Source organism: Carcharodon carcharias, chromosome 14, assembly GCF_017639515.1.
Source record: "Carcharodon carcharias isolate sCarCar2 chromosome 14, sCarCar2.pri, whole genome shotgun sequence".
In the NCBI taxonomy this organism is placed as follows: domain Eukaryota; kingdom Metazoa; phylum Chordata; class Chondrichthyes; order Lamniformes; family Lamnidae; genus Carcharodon; species Carcharodon carcharias.
This window is the reverse complement of record NC_054480.1, coordinates 11579571-11607431: the sequence shown is the minus strand read 5'-3', so window position 1 is coordinate 11607431 and position 27861 is coordinate 11579571. Positions and strand designations below refer to the sequence as shown.

At 42.3% G+C, this 27861-nt stretch overlaps 1 protein-coding gene across 1 annotated transcript; it reads right to left on the bottom strand.

Moving 5' to 3' along the window:
• sdc4 (syndecan 4) lies at nucleotides 1-27861 on the bottom strand. Its single transcript, XM_041204191.1, has 5 exons — nucleotides 27490-27861; nucleotides 7564-7696; nucleotides 4718-4746; nucleotides 3720-3906; nucleotides 1-2554 (listed from the first exon to the last, which is right to left on the bottom strand). The coding sequence occupies exons 1-5, from the start codon at nucleotides 27556-27558 to the stop codon at nucleotides 2403-2405; spliced, it is 570 nt and encodes a 189-aa protein (XP_041060125.1). The 5' UTR covers nucleotides 27559-27861; the 3' UTR covers nucleotides 1-2402.

The window sequence follows — 27861 nt, the reverse complement described above, 5'->3', positions numbered from 1 at the left end:
TTTTATATATCAAAATATATAGTTTTATTGAAGAACCAAAAAACATTATACTTTTATAAAGTTCTGTACCTGGTGCGCTTTTCAAATACTGGAGCCAGTAAGTGAACACTTTTTGCTAAAACTTTTCAGAGACAAACTCTGACTAAAGAAAATAACCTTTTAGATTTCAATCCCCTTTACTGAACAGCTGAAGAGGTGGGAATAATGGTTGGACGTTGGGTTTTGGTCACCTACTATACAAATGTTAACTCAACTGAATGAGCCCTCAAAATGGTTTCTTTTTATATAGTAAGTGAGGATATTGGCTGCCTCTCCAATGGCCTAGGCCCTAGTAAAGCAACAGATATTGAGGCCTTATTGATAAAAGCTAATGGTTTCAAAGCCATCATCTCCTCTGGCCATCTTCCTTGTTATCCACCTGGCAACCCGCTAGGTCACATTGGCAAGTCATCTAAGTCAGTTCACAGAATGTTAACCTCTATTAAAAAAGAGTCCAGTCCCCACAGGATTAAAGGGGTACCTTACTCTCTGTGGCAATCACATGTTTAAGGGAGAAGAATTGGGGCTAATTGGTGGAGAATACCCAAAATGTGCAGAGCGAAAAAGATGTCAAAAGAAACTACTTAACAAAACTAAAGTGCTAAAACTAAACCTTTGGCATTACACTTTTGGTTTTGAAAAGCCTGACTGAATTCTCATTCGAGGATTTAAAACCATACTTTCAACCCTCTAAGCCCCAGCTCTGCAATTTCCCTCCCTAAACTTCTCTTCCTTTAAGCCTCTCCTTAAAAAAACATTAACCAAACTCATCAACTTGTCCTTAAAGCTGCTGTAATGTGGCAGAGTCAATTGTGGTCTGGAAAAATGCTTTTGCAAAGCTCTTGTGACAAGTTTGATTACAAAAATATGAAACTGCATGTTGTTTCAGTAGAAATGTTGTTGTATTTTGGTCTCTCAACAGGGCTGGTACCACCACACTGTTTAGTGTATTTCTTCTTAGTCTCACATGGATACCAGTTGAAAGCTTAGCTTTTCCACCGGGAGAACCAAAGGGAATTTTCTCTTAGTGTTTCTGTATCAATGGCATTGCTATTAAATTATGAAACACATCAAAACCCTTTTTACGTCATAGGATCTACAGCTGTACATGAGAAAACATTCCTTTATTTATAAAACAATTTAATCCATAAATTGCTCTCTCTAATTCTGTCATTTGTACAACAACTTCAAATAGCCAGGAAGAGGAACTTGAACTGATAAAGGGTTTGACTTTTTGCATCTTTCTTGCACAGAAGGTCTGGAGTTTCCTAGCAACAACATGGGCCTAGGTCAAGCTCGTCACTAATTGGATGAAGATTGGAGAGGTCATAAAATTGCTCAGGATGTAAAATGGGCACTTTCAGGAACAGAGTTAAATTAATAATACATAAAAAGAAACCCGGTTTAAAATAACAACAGTAAAACGTTTATCACTTTCAGAGTGACTGACCCCACATTATCCTGTGATGCACTGACTTCTAAATAGTGACTATTCCAGTATGAAACCCGACTGTGGTACTGTCATATTGTTCATAAAATAAAAATAGCAGAAACATACATCCTGGAATTAAACATCATTCAACTGAAACATTCAAAATAAATCACACCTTGAAATAAATGAAGAGGCTGCAATTAAAATATTTTATAGATAAATTATTTTTTTTAAAAAAAAAGCATGAAATTTTAGTTAGAACCAGTTCTGCAAAATTCTTTGACAGTGATGTTATAGGAATATAATTTTATGCTATTAGTATTTGTAATAATCATTGTTACTCTAGGTATGTCACCAACCCATTTATAAAAATTCCAATTTATTTGTTCTAAGGTTGGGGGGAAAACACAAGCAACTAATAGTTTACTGCATGGGGGGAAAAAAAATACTTGAGCAGTCAAATATTTAAAATTCTTAAAAAGAAATGTAGAAATGCAACCACGGTTCTTAAAAAAAAAGGCCGTTGATCAAGTTGCCAATTAGTGTTTAATCCGTGGATTTCTGTGGAAAATCCGTGGATTTTCCTGCCTTCCCAGGAATGGCAGTATTGAAAACCAGCCACGATTTCAGGGATTGGAAACGTGAAACCTTTCTTCGCTCCCTCAACAGATCTCGGTAGAGATACTCATCGCAGATGATAACAGATGACTTTTTTTTGTCCAGGCACATCCATTTGAAAATGCTTTTAATCTGGGTTAGGCAACATTTTTTCCAGCACTTAAAAGTGGCCTTTCTTAATATATATATATATATATTTATTGGAAGTTTTTAAACTAATTGCAGAATTTGGCTCCACTTTTGTCTTTGTCTTAAGGCGGAAGCTCTTGGAAAGATAAAGTCTGTTGTTCAGAAGCTCAGGCACCCATGAGGCTTACGCATAGAACTCAGTGGTTGGTGCCTTCTTGTAGATGGGTTTTTTGCTCAGGTCATAGCTGCCTTCGTCCTTCTTCCTCATGCGGTAAACTAGCAGCAGGATGAGAAGGATGGCAAACAGAAGGCCAATAGTACCCCCGACAATCATTGCTGCAAATATAAAGGAGAGTCGGTCAGTCTAGTTTTACATTGGGGGCATGTTCGATGTACAAAAATCACCACCACACACAAGTTTGCTGAGTTTTATGTAATGACTTTCACTACCTCGGGGACATAAAATAATGTTCTTTACACCCAACGAAGCACTTCTTCTGAAGTGTAGCTGCTGTTGTAACAGATGTGACAACCAATTTTCACACAAAGCTCCCATAAATAGCCAGATGAAAATCAGTTTTTGATGTGGGTTAAGGGATTAAAAATTGGTCAGGATGCCCGAAGAGTACATCCCCAGCCTTTCAAAATAGCGCCATGGGATCTTCCTGAGCCATGAGGGCAGCTGATGTTTCTCATGTTATCCAAAAGACAGCACCTCAGACAATGAAGCATTTCCTCAGTCTCCCTTGAGTGGGAGTGGGAGGGTGGCATAATGATAATGTCACTGGACTAGATATGCAGGAGTCCAAACTAATGCTCTGGGATACAGGGTTAAATCGCACCACAGCAGCTGCTGGAATGAATGCAATTAATAAATCTGGAATATAAAGGGAATCTCAGTAACGGTGACTATGAAACTATTTTTGATTGCCAGAAAAATCCATCTGGTTCACTAGTGCCCTTTAGGGAAGGAAATCTGCTGTCCTTACCCGGTCTGGCCTACATGTGACTCCAGATCCTCGGCAATGTGGTTCACTCAAACTGTCTTGAGCATTCAGTTCAAGGGCTTGATAGAAAGCCTTGAAGACTATGGGAAAGTGTTCAATAGGGTAGTGTAGACATTGGGAAGCAGTTTTCAATTGTGGGAAGAGACCAGAACTAGAGGCCATCAACATAAGATAGTCACTAATAAATCCAATAGGGAATTCAGCAGAAACTGAATTAGTGGATTAGAATGTACAACCACAGGGAGTAGTTGAGGTAAGTAATATAGATGTTTATCCAGCTTCAATTTAAATACAAAGGAGGATGAGATGAAGAGCGGCGGGTGAAGAAAATAAAAGCACAGACCGATTGGACTGAGTGGCCCGTTACTACAATGTTAACTCTACTAAAGATAGGTTTTGTAGGGAGAGCATAAATATTCTGTACAGATCATTCCTGTATGTGGTGGATGGATAAGATGTTTGTATCAGCCCCTTGAGTTGTGTCAGACAGGTACCTGCTAGCATCTCTGTGCTTTCAAAGACACTGCTGCCATTGTTTGTGCTTGCCATGGCAACCCTGTTGTCAAGGTCTTTCTCTGCTGGGACATTGTTCACCTGCTGCACCTCATTTTTCTCAACAGCGGTATCCACGTAGTTATCTGTTGCCTCATCACCTTCGTCAATTCCGTTGTCAATATCATCCTAAACAGAAATGTCAATTCCGTTACACTTAGTCCCCTTCTCCCTTTCCCGACCACCCTCCCACCCCCACCAAAATCTTCTCTTTTAATGAGAATGGAAGCCAAAAGTGCTGTTCCTGTTGTGATGGGTGCTAGCTCTTGGTCATAACCCAGGTGATGGGTAATTCAGTACTGCTCTCTTACCAACAAGCATTGCTGGAGGGCCAGTGGGCATTGGGAGCTCTGGTAATATTGGTCACCTCCTTTCTATCACTGCCACCACCCCCCCTTCCCTTTTTCTGGCACAGAGTCCAATTGTTGCCACTTTAGCTTAGATCAGGGCTCAACTTAGCACAGTTAGAGAACTGATGATGGGATCTTCCAGAGCAGTGTGACTCAGCAACATATCTAGGAGCATCATTTAGTCAAGGACAGCAAAATATTGCAACAACACTAACTGTGCTCCTGTCAGGTTGTCCTTTATTGATGCCAACACACCAAAACTTGTGGCTGTTGTAGTGTCAGCTCAATGCAATAGCATTACAGAAACAGTCCAAGGCAGTGGCATTAACTTTGTGTAACACTAGCACAGAGCTGCTGCAGGTGATGGGTCGAATGGCCTCTGTGCAGTAACGTTTTATGGTTGGGAAGCTTGTACAAAACCAAAGTCCTAAAGTCAGTGGAGAAATCCCATGAAATTCACTGGTACTTTGTAAAGTCAACTATTCTCCCAAACACCTATGCTTTTGGGCCCACTTGACTCTATGTATCCTGCGCACTATGAAAATCATATCACCCTAATGACAGTTAGTAAAGAATGAAGCACATCTCACCTCATCATCGATTGGTTCTGCACCCCCATCTGCAAGTAAAGAATTAACAGGTTAAGCATTGCAACTTGTAAAATCTAGATAAGCAGTATATGAGGCTCAAAGAATATAGTACATCTGAATAATTAGGTATGATAGTAGCAAAGCAGTTACTCAATTGCTTGGAGATGGTTCAGTGCTGCAAATGTTAGATGATACTTTAGACTGTCTGATCCAAATAGCATCAGACTCTTTAGAGTTATGCTTGTACTTCTACTCTTGAGACAAGAGCAAAGATTTAGGCAGTCACTCTGATGCAGTTCTGGAGGGAGTACTGGACTGTTGGAAGTGCCGTCTTTCAATTGAGATGCTAACTGTCTGTCCTCTTCTTCAGGTAGATGCAAAACATCCCATGACAATATTTAAAGTAGAGCAGGGGGTGTCCTGGCCAAAATTTATCCCTCATCCATCACCATAAAAGAGATGATCTGGTCATTGTGGCAATGCCATTCATGGGAGCTTGCTGTGCATAACTTGGCTAGGTTTCCAGAATCATACTGCAGCCACCGAATACACGAAATGGAGCCGAAGTGCTTTGGGGGTGTCACAAGATTGTAATAGCTTTATATACCTGCAAGACTTTCATTTCGTGCCCAACTGCAGTCAAGAGCTAAGGGCAGAAAGCAGGAGTGGCTGCAGCTAACAGAATTATTTCAGAAATTGCGCTACACGCTTGGTGATGTTACTAGCAAATATGATGGTCATGAATGGATGGAGGGGAATATTTGGACAGTCAAGTGTGTAGTTAAAAACATTACTGAACACTGACCCACCCGAGGCAAAAGGAGAATTAAACTCCTGCTTCAGCATTAGGTGACGTCAACTCAAATGAGTTGTTATGCAGTTTCCACTCAAGATAGTTGGAATTTCCACTGTGTGCCAATGAGGTGCATTTGTAACGGTGGGGGTGGGGAATGTGTTAATAGGTAGATGGGAGTAAAACCCTTGCACTTGTACAGACTTTTACAGGAACTGCGGAAGTTGTAGTCTGGTTCATAGAAGAGCATTGCATTCTCTTGCTGAAACCACTTCCTCTTAACACCAGCTGCTCAGTTGCAGGTGACAGGCCCCCACGAGAGAACAGGGGAGAATTGAGATATGAAAATCTTGCAAACTTTCTGAATGTCAGTACTTCAACGACAAGTCAAAATTCCCAGCCCTCAGCACCCTACTAAACCTCTAGTTCTAGCTCTTATATATAAAAAAAAGTGCCCACTGGCATTTATCCATGGACGTTTTTGTTAAATTTCTACATTTAGTTAACAAACATGAAAAAAAAAAATGAATTTTTCCCCAAAAACAAAGATGAGGGAAGGGCACCTCAAGCATTTGATGTTTTTTTCTGTCTAAAAGGCAAAAGGATCAAGAGCATCACCCACCCATTGGGAATAACTTTCATCTCAGACCTGTTGCCTTCTCAGGTTCCCTTTCATCTGAAATCAAGTCAGCGAAGGCCAGAGTGACTCCATTCACTTCCTTGACTGACCTGTACGTGATTCTGGGCCAACAAAACGTGGCCAAACCCGAAATAGCTTTGCAAGCATCGTATTCAAGGTGGCTGATCCTCAAGGGCAATCAAGGATGGACAATACACATTGGTCTTGCCAGTGACACTAGATCCCTGAATGGTCAACCCAAGCACAGACTGGCCTGGCCACTGAAGTAGATTAGATTAAATCAGGCTCAGCCTCTTGCAATATGCAAATCCCAGAGTTGGGGGGTGGTGGTGGTGAGGGATAATCTGGGCCCATCTAGAATCATAGATTTATGTGAGTAAACTAAGGATACAGATTGAGGAAAAATAATCATTTTTGGTTTGCTGAAAATCTATTTTTAAATAGCTAGAAGTACACCCACTTTTGGAAAGGCTGAGTGGGCTTGTGAAACAGTTTTTAATAGAGAGAACACACACACACACCACCAACACCCCCCCCTCCTCCACCACCACAATAAAGGAACATCTACATAAATGATTACAGAACACATGCGGTCAACTAAGCTACATAAAAACCACAATTTATACAATTTTGGCATAAATTGTAAGCTGCAAGAGAGCTTAAAAATAGGTCTCAGATTAATTGTAGAATGAGGTTAATTGTTAGCATGTGATAGACTGTGCCTTGCAAATAGCAGATGAGGATTGCAGGAGACTCGCTTATTTCTGAAGTAAGAGATAATTTCATATTACAGCTCCATTAATGTATACAAAGGGAATGAGTTTCATGATGAGAGATTGATTATGCAAGATGGACTGTTGGGAGAATGCTATCAAAATTCCATCTGCCTTTGAAATGAAGAACAGCTTCCCTTTTGAACTCGAAGCTCCTAAGAGCCTTTACCCTCAAACCAGGTTGGAAAAAGAAACCAACTTATTACAGATGGATGCGTGCATTGGACTGGTCTTGAGTCCTTAGTGGAACTGCAATGTGTTCGAGACGTGACATTAGGAATGGTTAGGTGCTTAAGTTAGCTCATCTGTTTCACCCTGGGACTGAGCACAATCCTATACACTAAGCAAATGGCTGCACACAGAGGGCAGCGAGAAACTGCGAATGTCTCGTCTCTTTAAGAAGGGCTGTAGTGATGCAAATAAATGTTCTTTGAACCTTGGAACGGAGTTTGTTAACGCCTTGGTCTCTGTTCCGAACAATTAACCTTCAGCCCCACTCAGAGCCCAGAAGCTAAATTCAGGTGCAAAAGTTGTTGGCTTGCAGGGGTGTGTAGGGAAGTGAAAAATAACTTGTCAAGTCGCAATCCACATCGATTAACCTGGATTAGTATAACTACACAACATGAAACAAGATAGTTACCCATATCGTTGTCATCTCCAGAGGCAAAACCAGAGCCATCTTCTAGCTCATCAGGGTGAAGTTTATTTAGTCCGTCGAACCCTGAACCCTCCAGGTCATTGAAGTGGTTCCTTTCGGAAAAGAACTCCCTTTGCTATATCAGGTAGAGAGAGAGGATACTCAGATCAGTACAGAGTATGCAATTCAGGAACCAGATCTTGGGCAGCATAACTGAACATGTGGTTTGGTTCCCAGACATTTAAACAATATTAATTCATTCTTTTTCATGGTTGGAGAGTGGGAATTTAAGACTTTTCTTTTAATCTAACCCCCCACCACACCCCCCTCCTTCCCAAGGAGGTCAGTCTAGCACAAGATCCAAATCACATGTTAAACAGAAACAAGCGCTACATTCTTACTGTTAAAGCAGAAACATTCCAATCAGGCAGTAAACAGGAAACAAGTTATAAATATATACCCTGGTTACTAGTGCAACTGGAGGGGAAGAGAGATTAATCGTCTTTCTGCTCTGCCACATGTAATCTTCTGAATCTTTCCATTTACTTGCCATTGTTTTTTTAAAAAAAACTTCATTGAAATATGATCAGAACCAGGAAAAAAAAAGTAATTTGATCTGAATATTATATGCCTCCTAACGTTGCACTGTCATCTCATCAAGAGCAACATTCAACTCACTATAGCAGACAGAACCTGGTTCACAATGGGAAGAGGTTGACTGGAAGATCTGGTCTGGCTCATGTACAAAGGTGAGGAGTTATGACAAATGTAGAGTTGGGGGCAGTTTGGGGGTGGTGGTGGTGGGGGATGTACCGAATGCCATTTGTAAACCACTACAGTTTATAAATGAGCTAAACAACATTGGGCACCTCTGAAGTGGAACTGCAATTGCTGGCCAGTAGAATCATGATCAAACTCTCACCCATAGGGATGAAATGATCACACCAAATGACTGCTACAATTGGTCTCAGGTTACCAGAAAGGGGAGATCAGCCAGGATTCCCATTCTAGATTGGAACCAAGAGCCTCCTGATGTAAATTTAGGTAGCAAGCGAAAAAAATCAAGCTGGGACTGGCTACACACCAGCCAAACATCTGCAGTGACAACGAGTGCACATGAGGAATGGCAGGGAATGAGAGAGAGACTCAGACACCTGGGCCAGAACAAGAGCAGTGAACACACTCTGGAGAGCCTAGAAGTGCAAAAATATGGGGCAGAAGAGATGGCAGATTTAAAATAGATGCGGTGCAGAGTTACAGCCCATCAGCCTGACAGCCACACATGTAACATTCCATCAGCAAGTGACAACAAATAGCTTTTTAAAAAAAAAACTGTTGCTTTTCAATGGAGAAAGTTACCACTAGTGAATTCAGACTGGTGCCTTGCCTGCAGATCAAACCTGCTGTCATGTGGGATTTACATTTTTAAAATGATCTAATGTCTCAGTGTGTGCAAGTCAATCCCATGTGACAGGGATTTGGTCCTTTTCCAGAACTACTTGAAAGCAACTAGATGCAGCAAAGAGGGTTGGAGGCAATTCCAAAAAGGGTTGGATCAAAATGGGCTGATGGGTCTTTTTCATTGGAACCAATCTCCTGACGACAGCACTAACATGCAGCTGGAATGCAAGATGTTTCCCAGCCAATTAATCCAGGGATACAGTTACCGTGGTACATGCCTCCAGTCAATTTCCCTTTCAAACCCACTTCTCATACATAGAAGATATGGAGGAATCATATCCCAGATCACCATACCTTTTTCAAAATAAAGCTACCAACAGCACAGGTTACCATGGTCACATTATTGCGAGGCCCAACACTTGGTGTTAACAATGCTTGGGTTCGAAAGGCTGCTATTTTCACCTCTCCCTCTCAAATGGAAACCTCTTTCTATAACTTACTGGATATTGAATTCAGATGACCTATGCAAAGTGACAGCCAAGCAGTGAGAATAGAACAAAGATCTTGTTGGGATTCAAGGTGATTTTTGACAGAAAGACTGACATTTATATAGCGCCTTTCCACAGCCTCAACACATCACAAAATGCTTTATGGACAATGAAGCATTTTGTGCCGTCACTATTGTAATGTAGTAACGGGGCAGCCAATTTGCACAGAGCAAGGTCCCATAAACAGCAATGCGATGTTGACTACTTTATCTATCTTATTATTAAGTTGGCCGAGGGATAGCTATTGGCCAGGACACTGGAGAAAACTTCGAGCCACTGCCATGGGATCTTTTACACCAACCTGATGGGGCAGATTGGCCCTTTAATCGCTTTTTCCCCGAAGGACATTGTCTCAGACAGAACTGCACTGGGTTGTCAGTTAAGGTTTTGTACATTAGCCTCTGGGATTGGGGCTTGAACCCACAATCTTCTGATGATCAGAGACTGCCACCCAGAACTATGGCTGATAACAACCGATGGCAGTGGATTAGCAGTCACTGATGGGCTGCAGAATCCCTCTTGGATGTATACGAGATAATACGAGCGCATTAATACAAGAGCATTAAACTAGAGAATTATTATAGAGGAGGGGGAGAGCCAGTGACTACAAGGTTACTCACACAATTTGTTTAGGACATCGAGTCATAGAGTTGCAACATGTCCTCATTGCAACATGTCCTTCTGAGTTATGAAAATTAACAGACTTGTACAAGTCAAAAATTTCCCTCTCATGCCAAATTCTCTCCCCCTCAAGGCACGATTTTCACAAGCTCCAGTATCAGGCCCAAATGGCACATTGCCCATGCAAGGACAGAGAGAAAGGTCTCTGAACATTGATAAGAAAAGAAAACCCTGGCTGATCACCCCATCTCCATAACCTCTGCCTCTTCTGTGGCCAAATCCAAGGCCTTCTAATCTGTGCAGGCCACATTAGAGGATATCTATTTACTCACACAACAAAACCTCAAATCTCTACACGCCACAACCACCCAGCCAGGAGATGACTGCCAAGGCAGTGTCTCATCCTCATATTCAAATCCTTCCATGGCTCATTCCTTTCCTCCCCCTGCTCTGCAATCCTGAGAGATCTTTGCACTCCTGCAAACCTGGCCTCTTATGCTCTCGGCACCCAAGCTTTAGAATTCCCTCCATAATCATTTCTGCCCCCCTCTCTCCACACCGCCCCCCCCCCTCTTTAGCATGTGCACTGTTGATTGACATTTTGGTTACCTGCCCCAATAGCTCTTTATGTGGCTTCTGATCAAAAATATCAGATGATGCTCTTGCAAAGGGCTTTGGGATGTTTTACTGCTTTTTTTTATTTAAAAAAAAGGTGCTATACAAGTTGTTGTTTTATCACAAACTATGATAAAGGGGCTGTTGAATTAGCTGCTCATTAGCACCAGCCAGATTAAGTCAGTCAGTCAGTCGAAAACACCCTCACACTTTCAGCTGTGTAAACACACAAAACTCCAGTAAATGCCTGGTATTTGAGTGATAAGGTTGAATAAAAACACAAAAGCATCATCACAAGAAAGTCATGGCTGGGCGCTCCGAGCGAGTTGTAGCTTGGTCAATGGCCTGCACAGTCAAAAAAAGGAACAGTGAAGCAGAGAAACTCTCCAAACACTAAAGCAACAGAGAAAAACAAAAAGATTGAAATGGAAGGTGCGGGTGGTGGTGAAAAGTGCATATTTTCTGATTAAAATCAGTGTGACTGGTAACAGCCTTGGTATCTGGCTGGTTGACTGCCAGGATAACTCCTAGCCTGGGGCAGTCACATCCCACATCCACAGCTTTGCACCTTGATGACGGGAAGGGTCACCTAGAGCATATGTACTGGATGTGTGAGCCACACAAATCTCGGACTTCCATTGCAATTTAAAGCAAAAACCTGGAATGGTTTTACATAAGTCAAATTGAAATCTGCCCCCCACGCCCACTAGCTGATCTCCTGTGCCACTGCTTAGTGTGGCTAAGGTATAGACTGTCCCTTTAAGGCCACCAGTCAGGTACTCTCCAGTGGAGAAGTTGCCATGGAGGTCAATTTCTGTGACTAGCAGGATTCAAAGGCCCCATTTCTCCTCTCCTCCTAACCTTAGACAGCCAAGGTCTGCTGTAGAAGGCAAGCTACATCACCCAAACCAGCAAATTCGGCACAGGCATCGTGAATTTGGAGCCATCAACAACCTACATGGACTTGATGGCCAATGTGTTGGGCGAGCAGGTTCAAGAGGCCAAATACCCTCCTTCCATGTTGTACTATTCAAGACCATGAGCACAAGGTAATTCAAGCCAACACCCAAAGGTCCTAGTAACCACACACAGCACCGCGAATCCTCCTCCGTTATTGCCTCTGCAGTTATGAGCTCTCAGACCCTCTGATCCCTTCCAAGGTCAAGTAATCACGATGTTTGCAGCTGATACTGCTACACTCCCTTTTTTGTGCTTTGTGTAAAGTGATCACACTTCCCATTCTCTGCAGCCTAATGATTGAACCCCTAATGATAAATCTTCTGGTTTAATTAAACACTGCTGTCAAATTCTGTGTAACACAGTTGAATGGTTGCTCCCACGTGTAGAAAATGGGGTCATGTTACAAGTCTTCACAAAAGCAACTTTTATTCTTTTTTTTAATAAAAAGGTTGATTGAAATCAAACAGGTGTCAGATTTGCATATACTAACACACCTTCACCATCAGTTAGCAGGACTGCAGCGTCAGGACTCACACAGTAGCCTCAAGTGGAGAGCCACAGAAATAAATGTCACGGACAACTCCGAAAAATACACTGCTAGCTAATCAGACCATTTCTAACTCTAATAAAGGTTGGATAGTACGGGCAATCTGCAGATATTGTTTTTTGGAAAAACCCAGATGAAAAAGGAGTCTGTGGTAGAACCAGACCCCATAGTAACATCTGAAATGGCAAGCAGACCTGTACGTGAAGAGGACCAATTTGCAGGGTTTGTGGTTGGGGGGAGGAAATGGTGGGAGAAAGAGAAGAGCAGGGGAGTAGGACTAAATTGGATAGCTCTTTCAAAGAGCTGGCTCAGTCACCATGGGCCAAATGGCCTCTCTTTACCCTGCAAGATTCTATTCTTGGCATATCCAGTTACTAATCCTCCATTTAACCCTATCCCTTTCAACTTGCAATGCAGCATGCCATAGCACAAGTCACAGATCTACAAAGTTTCAATATAAGAAAAACATAAGTGTCCCCATGAGAATAGTAGTTCTATCAGGAAAAAATGCCTGGGCTTCTAATCCCTGGTCACCTTGAAAATAGTCACAATATGTAAAAACAGGAACAGGAGTGGGCTATTCAGCCCCTTCAACCTGTCCCACCATTCAACTAAATAATGGCAGATCTATGACCCAACTCTACATCGTGGGGGAGGGGGCAGGGTTACCATTGACCAGAAATTGAGCTGGACCCAACAGCACTGTGGGTATACCTGCAGCACATGGACTGCTGCTCACCACCACCTTCAAGGGACATTACATACAAATATATGAATTAGGAGCAGGAGTAGGCCACTTGAGCCTGCTCTGCCATTCAATAAGATCACGGCTGATCTGATTGTAACCTCAGCCCCACATTCCTGCCTACCCCCAAAAAACCTTTCATCTTCTTGTTAATCAAGGATCTATCTAGCTCTGCCTTAAAAATATTCAAACTCTGCTTCCACCACCTTTAAAAGGAGTGTTCCAAAGACTCAAACCTCAAAGAATTCTCCTCATCTTGGTCTTAAATGAGTGACCCCTAGTTCTAGATTAATCCACAATTACAATGGGCAATAATGCTCATCTAGCCAGAGACACCCACATCTTGAGTGAATTTTGAGAAGCTCCCCATTTTTGCCCCATATCTCTTAATATCTCAGGTTTAAAATTGACCCAATACCAATTGTCCTTTGGAAGAAGAATGTTCCAAACTTCTACCATCCTTTTTCAGGTAAAGACAACTCTGAATTTGACTTATTTTTAAGTTTCTAGTTCTAGATTCTGCAAGTGAAAACAATTCTTTTCTCCACTTTAATATCTCAAACTTCTAGCAAATCAACCTTTAATCTAATATTCCAGGGAATGTGACCCTAGGTCAAGATTAAGCGGAAGCATTGGCTGTTAATGTCAATAAAAACAAAAATTTTAACACTATTTATGTTCTAGATCCTAACTCATTGCAGTGCGATTTCCAGTTGATAATCTCATTTCTTTCTAGTGAACAGTTGATCTAAACAGAGCATTTTCAACTATAAAGAAAGTCTTGTGAATGTCATGGTTGAGTTGCTGCATTTCCAAAGGAAATATGAAGGGGGTCTCTGTAAAGTCATTGGTGTCAACTTTAGGCTTAACAAGAAAGTCTTAATTCTCAATGAAGTTCAGGATTTGCAGCAATTAAATTAGTGGCCTTTTGCCAAGTTGAACACAATACCATGTTAGCAACTGATTATGATGATGATTGCATTTCCTATCATGTAAAGAGCCATTTCTGTGGGAGCAATCTCATCTGATCTCCACAAATATCTAACTAACCTTCTGGATTTGATTAAAGTTCACTCATTATTCCACCTAATTAAAATGCTCAGATCAGTTGAAGGAATTTATACACACACACACACACACACGAAATAGCTTTCACCTATACTTGAAAGAAACAGCATTTCCCAGCCAAGCAACTCAAGCCTTGCCACAAACGCCAATCTTACAGACTTCTCACTAGCTATCAATGTATGGGTCGTTCTGTTGCAACAAGGAAAGAGAGAGATAATGACCCAATACTCAGCAACTTTCCAAACCACTCCCAGTTTTATTTTGTTTGCTGCAAAGTTAAAGAGGGGTGGATACCACACTGGGTCCTTTGACAATACCAAGGGAGTAGAAATACACCAATAATTAGGGTATTTTTAACTTCATATGAAAACAAGCTAAACATATGGTGGGGAGTGACTTCACTCTTCTCAGTTTCAATGTTGATCACGCAATGATCTCCTGATCCTTCTCAAGTCTAAACCTGTAACTCCTGGGAGCTGTCCAAATTCAAGACCTCCTGGCAACTCACACACACGTGTGCAATTCCCTCCCATTTGTGCAGAGGTAAAATGGTGCGACCTTAGGAAGCATCAAAACGACAGACATTTTCATTTGGAAGAAGCCCATGTGGATGGTACTTGCTCTCCGGGGAGCTATCTACTTCAATACAATTTCCTTGTGCCCTTTAATAATTTCACACTAATTGCCTCAAAATGTCTCCAAATGACTCAAGTTTGAACAGTCACTTGTTATAAAGTATAATTCCATATTATAATAAAGCCCTGGCATTAAAAAATTCCAACTCCCTTTTACTCTTGCCATATTAACTCGGAATTCAAAGTGCTCTTTACTTTGCAGCTACTCCCAGGACTGGAAAAGAAAACCATCCATTTACAAATCCCTCCATAGCCTCAATCCTCCCTGCTCCAACTCCACAACTTTTTAAATAGCTCATCACTCCATCACTACCTACAGCTGGCTGGACTCTAAGCTCAGGAATTTTCTCCCTAAACTGCTACTCTCGCTTATATATTACTACCTCATTAAATCAAAGCATTTGGTCACTAGTCCTAACTTACCCGACTCAGTGGCAAAACCTGTTGTTTGAAAATGCTCCTGTGAAGCATCTTGTGACATCTACTACGTTAAAAAAAGGTGCTATATAAATGCATGCTGTTGAGTGTTTTCTACTGCACCAGAACATTTTTGTTTCCGACACCATGCTAACAATGTTATAAAAACAAAAAACTGCAGATGCTGGAAATCCAAAACAAAAACAGAATTACCTGGAAAAACTCAGCAGGTCTGGCAGCATCGGTGGAGAAGAAAAGGGTTGACGTTTTGAGTCCTCATGACCCTTCAGCAAAACAATGTTAGTTGCAAACTCTTTTTGACCATTACTGATGTGCAAGTTGAGAGCTAAGCATGGCAGTAGTACAGCGACTGTTTCATTAAATAAAGAAGTCCAATTAGACAGGCTGGGGATGGGTAGAATTGTCACTCAGTTAGGATCCATATGCCCAAAACAGCAGGAAATTTAAAAAAAGTATATAAAATGTTAGCCTCTGCTGAGAAAACCCATCAAAAACAAGTCTACAAAATTTCATTTCATTACAACTCAGCAGCCCAGCTTATTAAAAATAGTGAAAATATGGCCTAGATCACATCGAGACAAGGTTATCTTTTGGGTAGCAGGAGCAGCAGGATGCGTCAAATCTCATTGGTTCTGCTGTCAGTATGGGGCAGCTATTTAACACATACAAAAAAGACATCTGACCTGAAATAACTGCAAAAAGGCCAGAAAGAACGAGTAAGAGAAAGGAGGGGCCAGGGTCTGTACCCAGCCACAACAGATGGAGACAGGTTTGATGGCAGAGGGGGGGGAATTAATGACTATGATAGTGTCCTCAGAGCACCATTAATCTTAATCAGCAGGCAATGCATTCAACAGCCAAAAAACATGTTAAAGGGGGTCGAAAGGTGCTAATAAAGCCAGTTAGGGATTAATAGACTTGTGTAGGCTCCTGGATCGACAAATTTCTTAACAACAAAAATTAGGTTGCATATCTTCAGTACATCTAAAGGCTTTCAAATATATTTTTAAAAACCTGGGTTTTGGCATTCCTAGGTGAGCGGGCACTGCGAGGGAAGCCAGTTTAGAGATTTAAATATGCGATTCATGGCATCTCTTCACACCAACTGTACTCCTTGGTGGATCAAAGGCCAAAGGACGGCCTCAAGTTCTTGGAAGTAGCACTGCCATGGCGCCAGGGTGTTACACTCTGTCCAAGTCTCTTCGGCAGTCAAGAGGGGGTTGGGGGTGGGGGAGGTGGAATTTGCTCTTTGCATCTTTTACAACTGCAAGATATCTCCAAGCAGTTGGCGTGTAGTAATTATTATAATGTGGCAGCCAATTTGTGCACATTTCTTCATTTTCTAACTTTTCAGTGTTGGTTGAAAGCTCCTTGGTGGCCCTGGTCATTAAGAGACAACAGAATTCCACCTCAACTCTTGCCCCGGTTACGCACTACAAATGTGACAAAAAAGCCTTTTTGTAGCCAAAGGGTCAATGAGGCCTTCAAATCACTGTTCCTAAGAGAGAGAGAAAAAAAACTTGGCTGTCATTCTGATTTCCTTTGTTCTGCTCGACAATGGTTTCTACATTCATATTATTTACACTTGAAACAGAAGACAATGGTGGGGGCTGGGAAGGAAAGAGAGATAGACAGTGAATCCCAGGCAGAGTTTAAAAGCATCTGCCATGCACTGAGGGGGGTGGTTTAAGAGGCTCAAATTCTATACACAGTCTCCATCTCGTTTGCCTCAAGAATAAAGTTTCTTTCTGGAACACATTAAAATCGAGGGCTCGGGATTTAGATTGTGTTTCCCACCTCTTACTCCTCCCTCCCCCACCCCACCCTACATCCACTGGAGATATCAAGCACCTGAGGCACAACCTGCAGAAGCCCCAGCTGATCTGTACACTGAACAGAATAGTCAGTGTCCCTCTGCCAACATCACTACAAACAAGCTATCCAGTCGTTATCACATAGTTGCTTGTCGGAACTAGCTATATACAAGTTGGCTACTATTGTTTCCGGCGTTGCAAATGATGACTGCATTGGCTGTAAAACGCTTTGGTGAGTCTGGAGGTTAAGAACTTGATCTCATGGGGGGGGGGGGGGGGGGGGGTGGGGAGAGAAACCAACAGCAAAAAAAAGGGCCCCCATGAGATTCAGCTCAATAGCACACACGTGCCTCCCCCAGAAAACACAAGCAAATCTCTTCAACTTAGAAGCCACTGGAACACCCCTGTATTTTCCATTATGTAAAGCAAAGAGGTAGAGGTGCTGCATTATGAAGTTCAATATAAACAATAACATCACAGCAATTAAAAATTGTTAGAAAGATTTGCTGCACAATTTAATGGATTCTGCTGCATTGCCTTCAGGTAAAGGAATGTTTTGCAGCCACTCCCTGTTCTGAAGAGGTACTTTGATACCAACTGAAACAGAAAAGGTCAAGGCTGGTCGTAGGAGGGTGTGGGCTTCAGGCCCAAGGGCCCAGTACAGGAGAAACTGGACTGGGTATTTTGGCACTGTCACTGGAGGAAGAAAAATGTTTTAAAGCCTCAAGATAGAAAAAGGTTTACTTACAATCGGTTATTCCTTGTGGAGTGAAGATATGCAACAGCTCAAGTTAGCCTCTCATTGGTAATAAAACACCTGAACAGGGCAGGCTATGGAAGCATTAACATTGTGTGGGATTTCTGTTAAAGGGGCATCCCACCATTAGATCCATCTTCTGAAGGCTTACACAGTCATCCTACCTTTTTTTTCCCTCTCCAAGAGGCTAGTCTTTTTGCATTTTCAGTCTAGTTAGTCAGCTGGTCCACTGTGAGAGGCAGCACAATACAAACCAAATTCTGCCCTTGCCAGACATTCTACTATATGTAGTAAATACTGGCTGATTTGTCCCCATCTGCCCTAACCCAGGGGTACAGGTCTGACCAGGCTGAGAACAACTAGCTCAAAGAATGGGTAGGGTCAACAAATAGACCCCTCAATCCAAGAGAGCAAGAGCAAATTAAAAGAACTGCTTACAAGAACAATGATGTTAATGGTAGCAATAGAGGCACAGATCATCTATTCTATACATAAGTCATCTTAACTAGGTAATAATATGTCAAAATTACAAAGACTTTTCTCAAACCATTCAATAGAATTTTATCTGCTCAGAGAAAACCACAGCTTTCAGATCACAAGGCCTCAACATCCTAGTTCAAAGTGCTTATCAAAGCAGCTAAGCATCAACACGCAACGGGCTTTCCAATTGAAAACACCCCTTTGGATTGCAGACTATGTTTAATCTAGGGGGATTGCATTCCATTTGATTCTGTAAATAGCACCAAGCCTTACCGATAGTAGCAGTTTAAAAAGGGGTCAGTGAGTCTACCAAAGAGAAAAAAAAAATTGCCATCTAGAGGAGGGGGGTGGATGGGGTGGGTGGGGAAGCATAGGGGAGAAACTGATCTACTCCAAATGAAACATGGGATCCATCTTATCCGATATTGCAGTCTCCTTCTGAAGTAAGGCTCTTCAATTACAACATTATCTGCTTGAGACTAGTTTTACGAAGCTAATCACGGTGTGACATGCCACCCACCTTGGCAATGACTCAAGTTTCATGCCAAGAAAGCAAAAACATTTCATAGAATGGTTACAAGGCAGAAAGAGGCCATGCAGCCCATTGTGTCCATGCCAGCCCTCTGCTAGAGCAACTCAGCTAGCCCCACCAGAGTAAACATCCCAGTAGAACTGGTCAATGGGGCATTCAATGTCAGCCTAGTGTCAACCATGCTGCCACAGGGGTATCAAACTACCAGGACAGGCACAACGTCAAGAAGCCTTAGCAATTCACTACACAATAGGTTGTGGAATACACTGATGTCCACTGTTCCTTGGTGGGCAGCTCTCACCTCTGGGTCAGAAGGCCATGGGTTCCATTTCCACTGCAGGAACCGGACCACATATAATCCATGCTAAAACTCCAGCGCAGTACAGAAGTAAGTGCTGCACTGCCCGAGGGGCCTTCTTTGGAATGTGATGTTAAACCCAAGAGATAAAAACAAAAAAACTGCAGATGCTGGAAATCCAAAACAAAAACAGAATTACCTGGAAAAACTCAGCAGGTCTGGCAGCATCGGCGGAGAAGAAAAGAGTTGACGTTTCGAGTCCTCATGATCCTTCCACAGAACCGTCTGTTGAAGGGTCATGAGGACTCAAAACGTCAACTCTTTTCTTCTCCGCCGATGCTGCCAGACCTGCTGAGTTTTTCCAGGTAATTCTGTTTTTGTTAAACCCAAGCCCTGCCTGCCCCCCTATCAACTAGATCAAAAAGAGACATTGGTGCTAAGTTCAAAGAAAAGCAGGGGAAATTTGAGGTGGTCTGTCCAATATTTATCCCTCAGCCAGTAGTTTGGTCATTTACCTCAGTGCTGTTAATGGCACCTTAATGTGGACAAAAACCAGATATAGCATTTCCCTGTATTACAAAAGTGATTGATCTTTTGCAAAAATGTATGACCTCAAGCCTTAAACTTTGTTACTCTCCACAGATGCTGACTGGCCTACCAGCATTTTCTTTTTTATATATTTCAAAGCACTTAATTGGCTGTAAAGCACTTCAAGGCATCCTGAAAAAGTATTTTATAATGCAAATCATTTCTTTGAAGCTAGTAAACAATGGATCAAGAGAGACACCGCTCCTCTCCAACATCAATCATACCTCAGGTAGACAACAAGGAAACTGTCTTTATATAGCATCTTTCACTGCCTCAGAACATCCCAAAGACTGACAAGTCAATGAAGCTCTGCATCGCAGAAAGCCACCACACATCTATTGTGCCTCAAGTCATTGTGACCACAAAACAAGTGGGAAAATACAGCCAATGTGCATAGTCATACAAGAGTGGATCACAAGTTCAGCTTTAGCCAACATTTGATAGGGTTGGTGGTAGCAACGCTGACTGGGTTCTGCACCCAGGAGTAGTAGGGGAGGGGGAGAGGTTAGCCTGGGATTCTGCTGCTCATCACTATCTGTTACTGCAACTCCTTGCAGGATTAATGTTTGGGCAACGACAGAGCCAGGTTTGGAAGCCTGTCAGGTAGCAGCTTACAGGTGAAGTAGTGTTCACCTGGGCCACTTTCCCCTGCTTCTAATTTTTAAAATCAGCCGCATTCTTTTGGGCAAAGGGATTAAAGGCGCCTGGAAAGATGGCAGGCAAATAGAGTTAAGATACAGACCAGTTATACAAGTGCAGCTACCCTCAAATATCCAGGCTCATTTCCACTGTAGATACCAATGCCCACAGAACCCCTTCAGGAGGACAGTGGAAAGTACTTGGTCATTTCAAGATGGAATTCAAACGCACTCTGCCAAACATCTGAAAGCAAGGGCACGCCACGCAATGTAACTCTGCCTGAATCAATGTCGCTGTACCAGGCTCAGTGCTCCTTTTGCCAACCATTATTGCTGCAACCTTTCACTTTGAACTGTACAAAAACAAGTTGACCTTAACCCCCATCCCATCGAGTCAAAAGTGGCCCTTTCCACCTGACTCAGTCAGCCAGAGCATTGTTTTAAAATACAAAACCACCCCACGACTAAAGAAAAAGCTGATGCATAAACAAGCATTTCTGCAATGCTCATGTTACGGTAGTTTAGACCCTTTTGACGCTTGGGCACAGAAATCAGTTCAATTGGAGGATAAAATGCTTTCACTGAACAAGGGGGAGCTGGTGTCTCATCACCAAGTGGCAGGCACACTCTGCAAGTTGCTAAATGCTCCCAAGGATCCCACAGTAAAATCTCTTTAGCATCCCAAACTTGTATCGATATAGCACCATTAACAAAAAACACCATGGAACATAAACAGACAAGAAGAAAAAAAAGGGGGCACCGAGACACAAAGGAGATATTAGGACAGGCCACTAAAAACATGATTAAAAATATAGGTTTCAAGCAACTCTTCACAGGAGGGGAGGGGGTTAGGGAGGAATTCCACAGCTTTGAGCACAGAAGGCACATGGTGGCAAGATAACAATCAATGTTACATGAATGGCTACTTAACACTTGCATCAATATTTTCAGACACTACGAAATTTGGAAAATGTAGTAAACATTGAGGAAGAGAATATGGGCAGGCTGCCCAAACGAGTGGACGCATGATAGATGAAACTGGGAATGAAACTTGTATATTTATGTCAGGAGTCTCTAAATAGAGTTTTAAAAAGGGCTGCCTGGACAGAGACATGGGGTGCTTATGCACAAAGCTTCAGACAGGGGGCATGTGCATAAAGGCAGGAAATTTTGCTAAACCTACATAAAATACTAGTTTGGCCCCAGCTGGAGTAGTGTCCAAGTCCGGGTACCAGACCTTAGGGAGGACATGAAGGCTTTGGAGAGGGGATTAGAGATTTATTAGAATGAATCCAGGGATAAGAAATGATAAACCGAAGAGGCTAGGGCTGCTCTCTTCAGAGCAGAAAAGACCAGGAGAAGATTAAAATCAGTTAGAGTTTGGATAGAGTCAGCAAAAAGGAACAGTCTCCAATGGCTGAAAGGGCAATAACCTATGGGCACAGAGTTAAGGTGATTGGCAAAAGAACACCATGTTGACAAGAGGAAAAAGGTTTTATGCAACACATGGGGACAGAATTTGACATTCCCGAAGTCAGTGGAGTTCAGAATGGCTTGCTGCATTTTACAGCCCTGACCAAATAGGGCTGTAAAACTCCAGCCAGCCAAGGTTAGTATTTGGAATGTGCTGCTGGACAAGGTGGATATAGATTCGATACTGGCTTTCAGAAAAGGGAAATGGATAATTACTAGGGAAAAAAAAGTGAAAGAATATTGAGGGGAAGTGGGGGCGGGGGGGGGGAGGAGGTGTGGTGGGGGAGGGGGGTTGGATGAAGCAGAGGAGTGGGAATAACTGGGTTGCTCTTAGAGTTGGTGCAGGTTTCATGGGCTGGCTGTCCTCCTGGGCTGTATGATCTAAAATCTCACAGGAGTTCGGAGTGGGGGGGGGTGGGGGGGGGGAAATCATTTCCTCACGACCTGCCTACAGGAATTGGAGATGCTCAGTATCAGCCAATTAGATCAGTTGGACAGCGAGAGTTCACTTCACCAGAAGCAGGCATCACTGTATCTTCAATCTCATCTCTCCTATTTGGTTGCAATGGAAAACTAGGCTCATTAGTTTAAGATTCACTGTGCATTCATTTAGTTTCAGCCCCTCCATGAGGTTTTAAAACCAATATTCCTCAGGGAGCATGCCCAGCTGTTACACAAAGGGCCACTTTCAGCAAAACTACCTGCATTCATTATAAATGGAGACAATACAAGGATGGACCTTGGTCTGAATGCAATGGCCCATTAAGCCTTTTATCACTTTATTGCAGGGGAAGGTTATGTGAATGTTATCTGAAGCCTACCTATGACCTACCCATGTCCTACTGCACTTTCAATGTAACTTTTGTTCTTCAAGCATCATGAAGCCTATATCCAATGCTGCTTCAGCATTGCATAGGGTGTTTTGAGAAGATGTTGATTTTTTTTGCCTGGTGTGTATGCAGACCAAGAACAAAATCTACTGGAATCACCATCTCTGGCAACCCAGATCAATGGAATAAGAGTTCACCCCTCCCTACTGGTGCAAAGGGTCATGGCTCAAGAACACTCGAACTCATTTAGGGGGAGGTTGCATTCCAGAACTTGAGCACAAAAAAAACCAAGGTTAATACTCCACTGCAGTACTGAGGGAGCACTGCACTGTCAGAGGCGCCTTCTTTCAGATGAGATGTTTAACCAAGGTCCCAGCTGCCTTTCTCAAATGGACACACAAGATCACATGACACTATTTTTTAGAGCCAGGGAAGGTCTCCCCAGTGTCCTGGTCAATGATGTATCCTCAGATCAGAAAAGCAGTCAGGTCTTTATCACATTGCTGTCTGTGAAAGCTTGCGTGCAAATTGGATGCCATGTGTCCTGCATTACAGATGTAGAGTAATTTGAGACATCCCATGGTCATGAAAAAGTGTTATATAAATGCAAGTCTCTCTTTGAAGAAAGCACTCCAATTTCTGCAGCACTAACATTGCAGTTTCCATTGTCCAAGTTCTTTAAGTGCATCATTGTCTGTTTCATTCAAAATGTTAAAAACAAAATTAAGAGTCTGATTGGAGCATTTGGTCATCTTGCTTATTAAATAAACTTCAGAAAAAGACTAATCTGTGTCATGTGTAAGGTAAATCAGCATTCAAATTAATTCCATATCCTGCAACTAGACTGATTATTAAAACTGATGTAATATAGAAATAATTAACAGCAGTCACAGTTTGGGAATTAATCCGAGGTGTAACAATCTACTGACAACATTGATACTTTGGCTGAACTGCTGATTGGATGCCTGTCTGCAATCCTCTGAAACCTGAGGAGGCCAATCAGCCCCTTTGGCCTCTTCCATCATTCAGTTACAGCATAGCTGTATCTCAACTCCATCTGTCCACCTTGGTTCCATAACCCATAATACCCTCAATTCTCAGTTTTGAGAGAGCGAGAGATTTATCAAATCCTTTAATCATCAGCTCACCCCTTTAATCTTCTATACTCGAGCGAATACAAGCTTAGTTTATCTCATAATTTAACCTCTTCAGCTCAGTAACATTCTGGTGAATCTGCTACCCTTTCAATACCCCCTACAGATCTGGCAAGTGATGGGCAGGTTGTTTTGCAAAATGATGTGTGCATTAGATATTCCTTCTGAAGCAAAGCTCTCCTCTGAAGTACGATTTACAAACAAAAAATTCCTGAGATTTACTTTGCTCTGTAAAAGAGGATGCCTTTTTACTAAATTCTTTAAGATAAAAAAAAATCGGTATTTCAAAGGGAATGGAGTTTAAAAATAGGATAGTCTTGCTAAAACTATAAAAGGCACTAGTTAGACCACACCTAAAATACTATGAACAGTTTCGGTCCTCTTATCTAAGGAAAGATATACTGGCATTGGAGGCAGTCCAGAGAAAGTTCATTAGGTTGATCCTGGGTATGGAGGGATATTTTTTGAGGAGAGGTTGAGCCTGTACTCAGTGGAGTTTAGAAGAATGAGAGGCGACCTTATTGAAAGGTAAGATTCTTAGGGGGCTTGACAAGGTAGATACTGAGAGGTTGTTTCCTCTTGTGGGAGAGTCTAGGACTAGAGGGCATAATCTCAGAGTAAGAGGGTCACCCATTTAAGAGAGGGATGAGGAGGAATTTCTTCTGAGAGTAGTGAATCTGTGGAATTCTTTACCGCAAAGGGCTGTAGAGGCTGGGTCATTAAGTATATTCAAGGCGGAGATAGACAGATTTTAAATCAGTCAGGTTATGGGGAAAAGGAACGTGGAGTAAGGATTCAGATCAGCCATGATCTCATTGAATGGCAGAGCAGACTTGATGGGCCAAATGGCCTACTTCTGCTCCTGCGTCTTATGGTCATAATGGCTGGATTGCAAAATGAATTCTTCTTGGTGCTGAAGCAATTTTGTACAGCATCTCCAAGACACCCCAAAGCAAGCTCCTTCTTTCAGCTTCATGCACAGACACACAGAGGCAAACATTGGTTCTTGTGCACAGTGCCTTGCCGGAGGCATTAAGGGGTAGATTTACAATTCCACTCCAGCATGGACTGGACAACAAAATCGAAATACAGCTACAATTACACAAAGAACCTCTGCAGTTTAGTTGCCCAACCTGCTTGGTCATTTCACTACAGTACTGTAAGTCAGGTGATTTGAAAAAAAATTAGCTTCAAACCTCAGTTCCAAGATGATGACAAACAGAAGGCGGTTGAACTAAAAAAAAGGCAAACAAACTCTTGCAACATCAAGAGTTCAGTCACAAGTAGTAAAGTCAAGGCTAGGGTACCAAATTCATCAAGTCTATGCGAAACATTGGCAATTCTGAATAGGCCAATACAGAACAGGGTGGGTTATGTAGTGCTCACTAGATATCTTATATGGTAGCAACTGATGCTGTTTTATAGTCATGATTCTTTCCAATGCCATGGAAGTTAACAAACTAAAAAGATCATTGCCTTCATTGAAACAGGCCTTGATAAACTTTTCCGATGTGTTTGCCAAACACTGCAGCTTGGGGCTGTGATAAATAACATTCTTGCACATGGTAACAGTGAAAGTTACATTGTACCTCCCTACAGAACAGAGCCATGGCCTTTGTGTACAGTTTAAGAGGGGAAAAAACCCTTTCAATTAAAAAACTTATTACTTTACAAGAGCAATTTAGTAAGGGAATTTTTCCACTGAGAAGAAACAAACCCCAGGGTCTCTCAAGTAACCGTGACCTAACTTTTAAACTGTAGGAATTCCTGAAATGTTTGCACATAGATGCTTTCGGCAAATCATTATGCAAAAAACAACAAAACACGCTTGTCACTATATGGAATGCACGATAGGACAGCTTTATGCTGCACCATTCCAAAATAACATTCTTATCAAGACTTGGTATAGAGCTTGAATAATTAAAACAACCTTTTTTTTTTAAAAAAGTCTCATATGTTTATGAAAAACGAAGCCAAAGAAAGTTCCAGAAATCAAACATAGAAGTGCAATCTTGATATTTGGTTCCAAATACATGGCATTAGAGTTACATCACATATGGGTGATTATGTGTGGGGGGGTTATTCCCTGCCCCCTCCATGCTTCCTGCTAACAAGGCAAGTGAGCTCATCTAGAATACAACCAGGACTTTTTTAAGCAATGTTTTTAAGCAATGCAGGAGAGACAGCCATACAAACACCACTCTCAAGAAGAGGCATAACTCCAAGATGTAGTCAACAACACATCCCTTTTCATAACTGGTCTTCAGCGTTATGAAGTCAAACAGCCACCTTTTGAGAATCACTGCCCTGGTGATATTTATGACATTTTGACTTTCAGAGTTAATTTCCAATCTATTAACTTTTATCCGTTCAGTGCCGCAGAAGATTATATTGGAACATTACCAATTTCTGTTAGTAAACCATTTTTCATTATCTACATCCCCATCTCATTTTCAAAATACTGAAAGGGAGTAATTTAACTCATGGGCAAGAACAGTCAGTAAAAATGCAGCCAGTAATTTTCCATGGGGATATAATTTAACAATTGAAAAGGAAAAATATTACAGGGCTGTGGGGAAAGAACAGTGGATCGGGGCTAATTGGACAGCCATGCTACTAGGTCAGCACAGACGTGATGAGCCAAATGATCTCCTCTGCTGCCAGATTCTAATCACAGCAAATCTCTCATTTCTGTTTGTGATCTAGATGCTGTGATTTAGCTGAGAAAGCAAACACTTTAGCAAAGTTCAGGATCAGCCCCCGAGTTGCTTAGCCCAATGCACTCAAACACTGCGCTGACCTGTACAGTGGGAGAATTCAGTGCAGGATTAACACGTGGCTGATAATGCTGGGACAATATAAAGTTTACACCGAGGGGGGAATGTTTATTTGCGATTCAGCCTTCTTAGAGATGCCTTCAAAAACAGTTATTGGAAAGACATCCAAAACAAAAAAAGGGCTATTAATACAAACGGTAATTATCATTTACCCCTCACACCAGTCCAAAGGGGCAATTATCACTAGCGGTAAAGAGATTTGGTGGGGGGGGGGGGGGGGTGGCGGAGAAGTGTTTCAGACCACCACCCCCCCTCCCTTTCGAGTGCATTATTTTCTCCCTTCTCCCCTACCCCACCCCACCCCACATTGGAAATTCTACTGAACCCCAGAGGATGAAAATCATTCAGTGCAAGACCCCCCACCCCACTCCCCACTCCCAATTTCTTCTCGTCTCAGAGTGCAGAGTTGTGTTGTTAGTCACGTTTCAGATCCTGTGTGAAAACAGATACAGGGGGGCGGACAGACTCCAACCCGGGGAGGTACTGTAAGCCCGTTTGCTGCCAGTTCAATCGTTAAAGCTGTGGAGAGAGAGCCTGAAACATACCTCCGACTGTCGTTAAATGATGAATTTAACACCCCCCTCCCTCCCTCCCTAAGATTTAGTCCCAACTCAAGTGAGAGACAGTAAAGCAGATGCCGCTGAATCATGTCAAATGAACTGCAGAATTCACCCGAAGACACCGGTTTGTGTCTCACGAACTGATCCCCCCCCCCCCCTTCTCGATCCCCGTTTAATCTTCAACGTCAAAAATGAAATAATAAATCGATCGAAAGGTAAAAGATGAAGAGACCTCGGAACCGAAAAAAAGGTCCCAACAACTCGTGCCTTTAGCAGCCGAGTGGCTGGGATCCTGTCCCGAGGCTTTTATTTAAAATAAATAAATAAAGGAAGGATTGATGTTTGAAAACAGTGGGAAAAAGTTTAGATCTGTATAATTCTGGTACTTACCGTTTTAGCTGAAGAAATACCGCAGAGGGAAACGAGAAGCAGCGTAACTAGTGCCCAGAATTTCAACATTGTTGGAAGTTTCCCCTCAACTTTAATGGGCTCCTGTTTTGTCCTCTCGCTCTCTGTCTCTGTCCAAAACCCGACTGGGTAGCGCTCTCTCGCAGTCGGTTCTTATTAAGTCCGGCTCTCCCCTCTCCTTGGACGGGAGCGTTACAGAAAAAAAAACTTGCGAGCGAGTTTTCTTGCGTCAATTTCCTTTGCCCCCTCCTCGATCGCGTGCGAAGTCACAGCCGGGAGGTGGTGGTGGTAAGTTACACCGTGAAACTGACTCCGAGAGCAAACTGGTTCTGCAGTGTCTCCCTGTGTAAGCCG

Excerpts from the sequence above, each read along its gene's own strand:
- sdc4 (XM_041204191.1), bottom strand. The coding sequence starts at position 27,558 with ATGTTGAAATTCTGGGCACTAGTTACGCTGCTTCTCGTTTCCCTCTGC. Across the intron at positions 7,697-27,489 it reads GTATTTCTTCAGCTAAAACG|CAAAGGGAGTTCTTTTCCGA; the intron begins GTAAGTACCAGA and ends TACCTGATATAG. Across the intron at positions 4,747-7,563 it reads TGGAGATGACAACGATATGG|ATGGGGGTGCAGAACCAATC; the intron begins GTAACTATCTTG and ends CTTTACTTGCAG.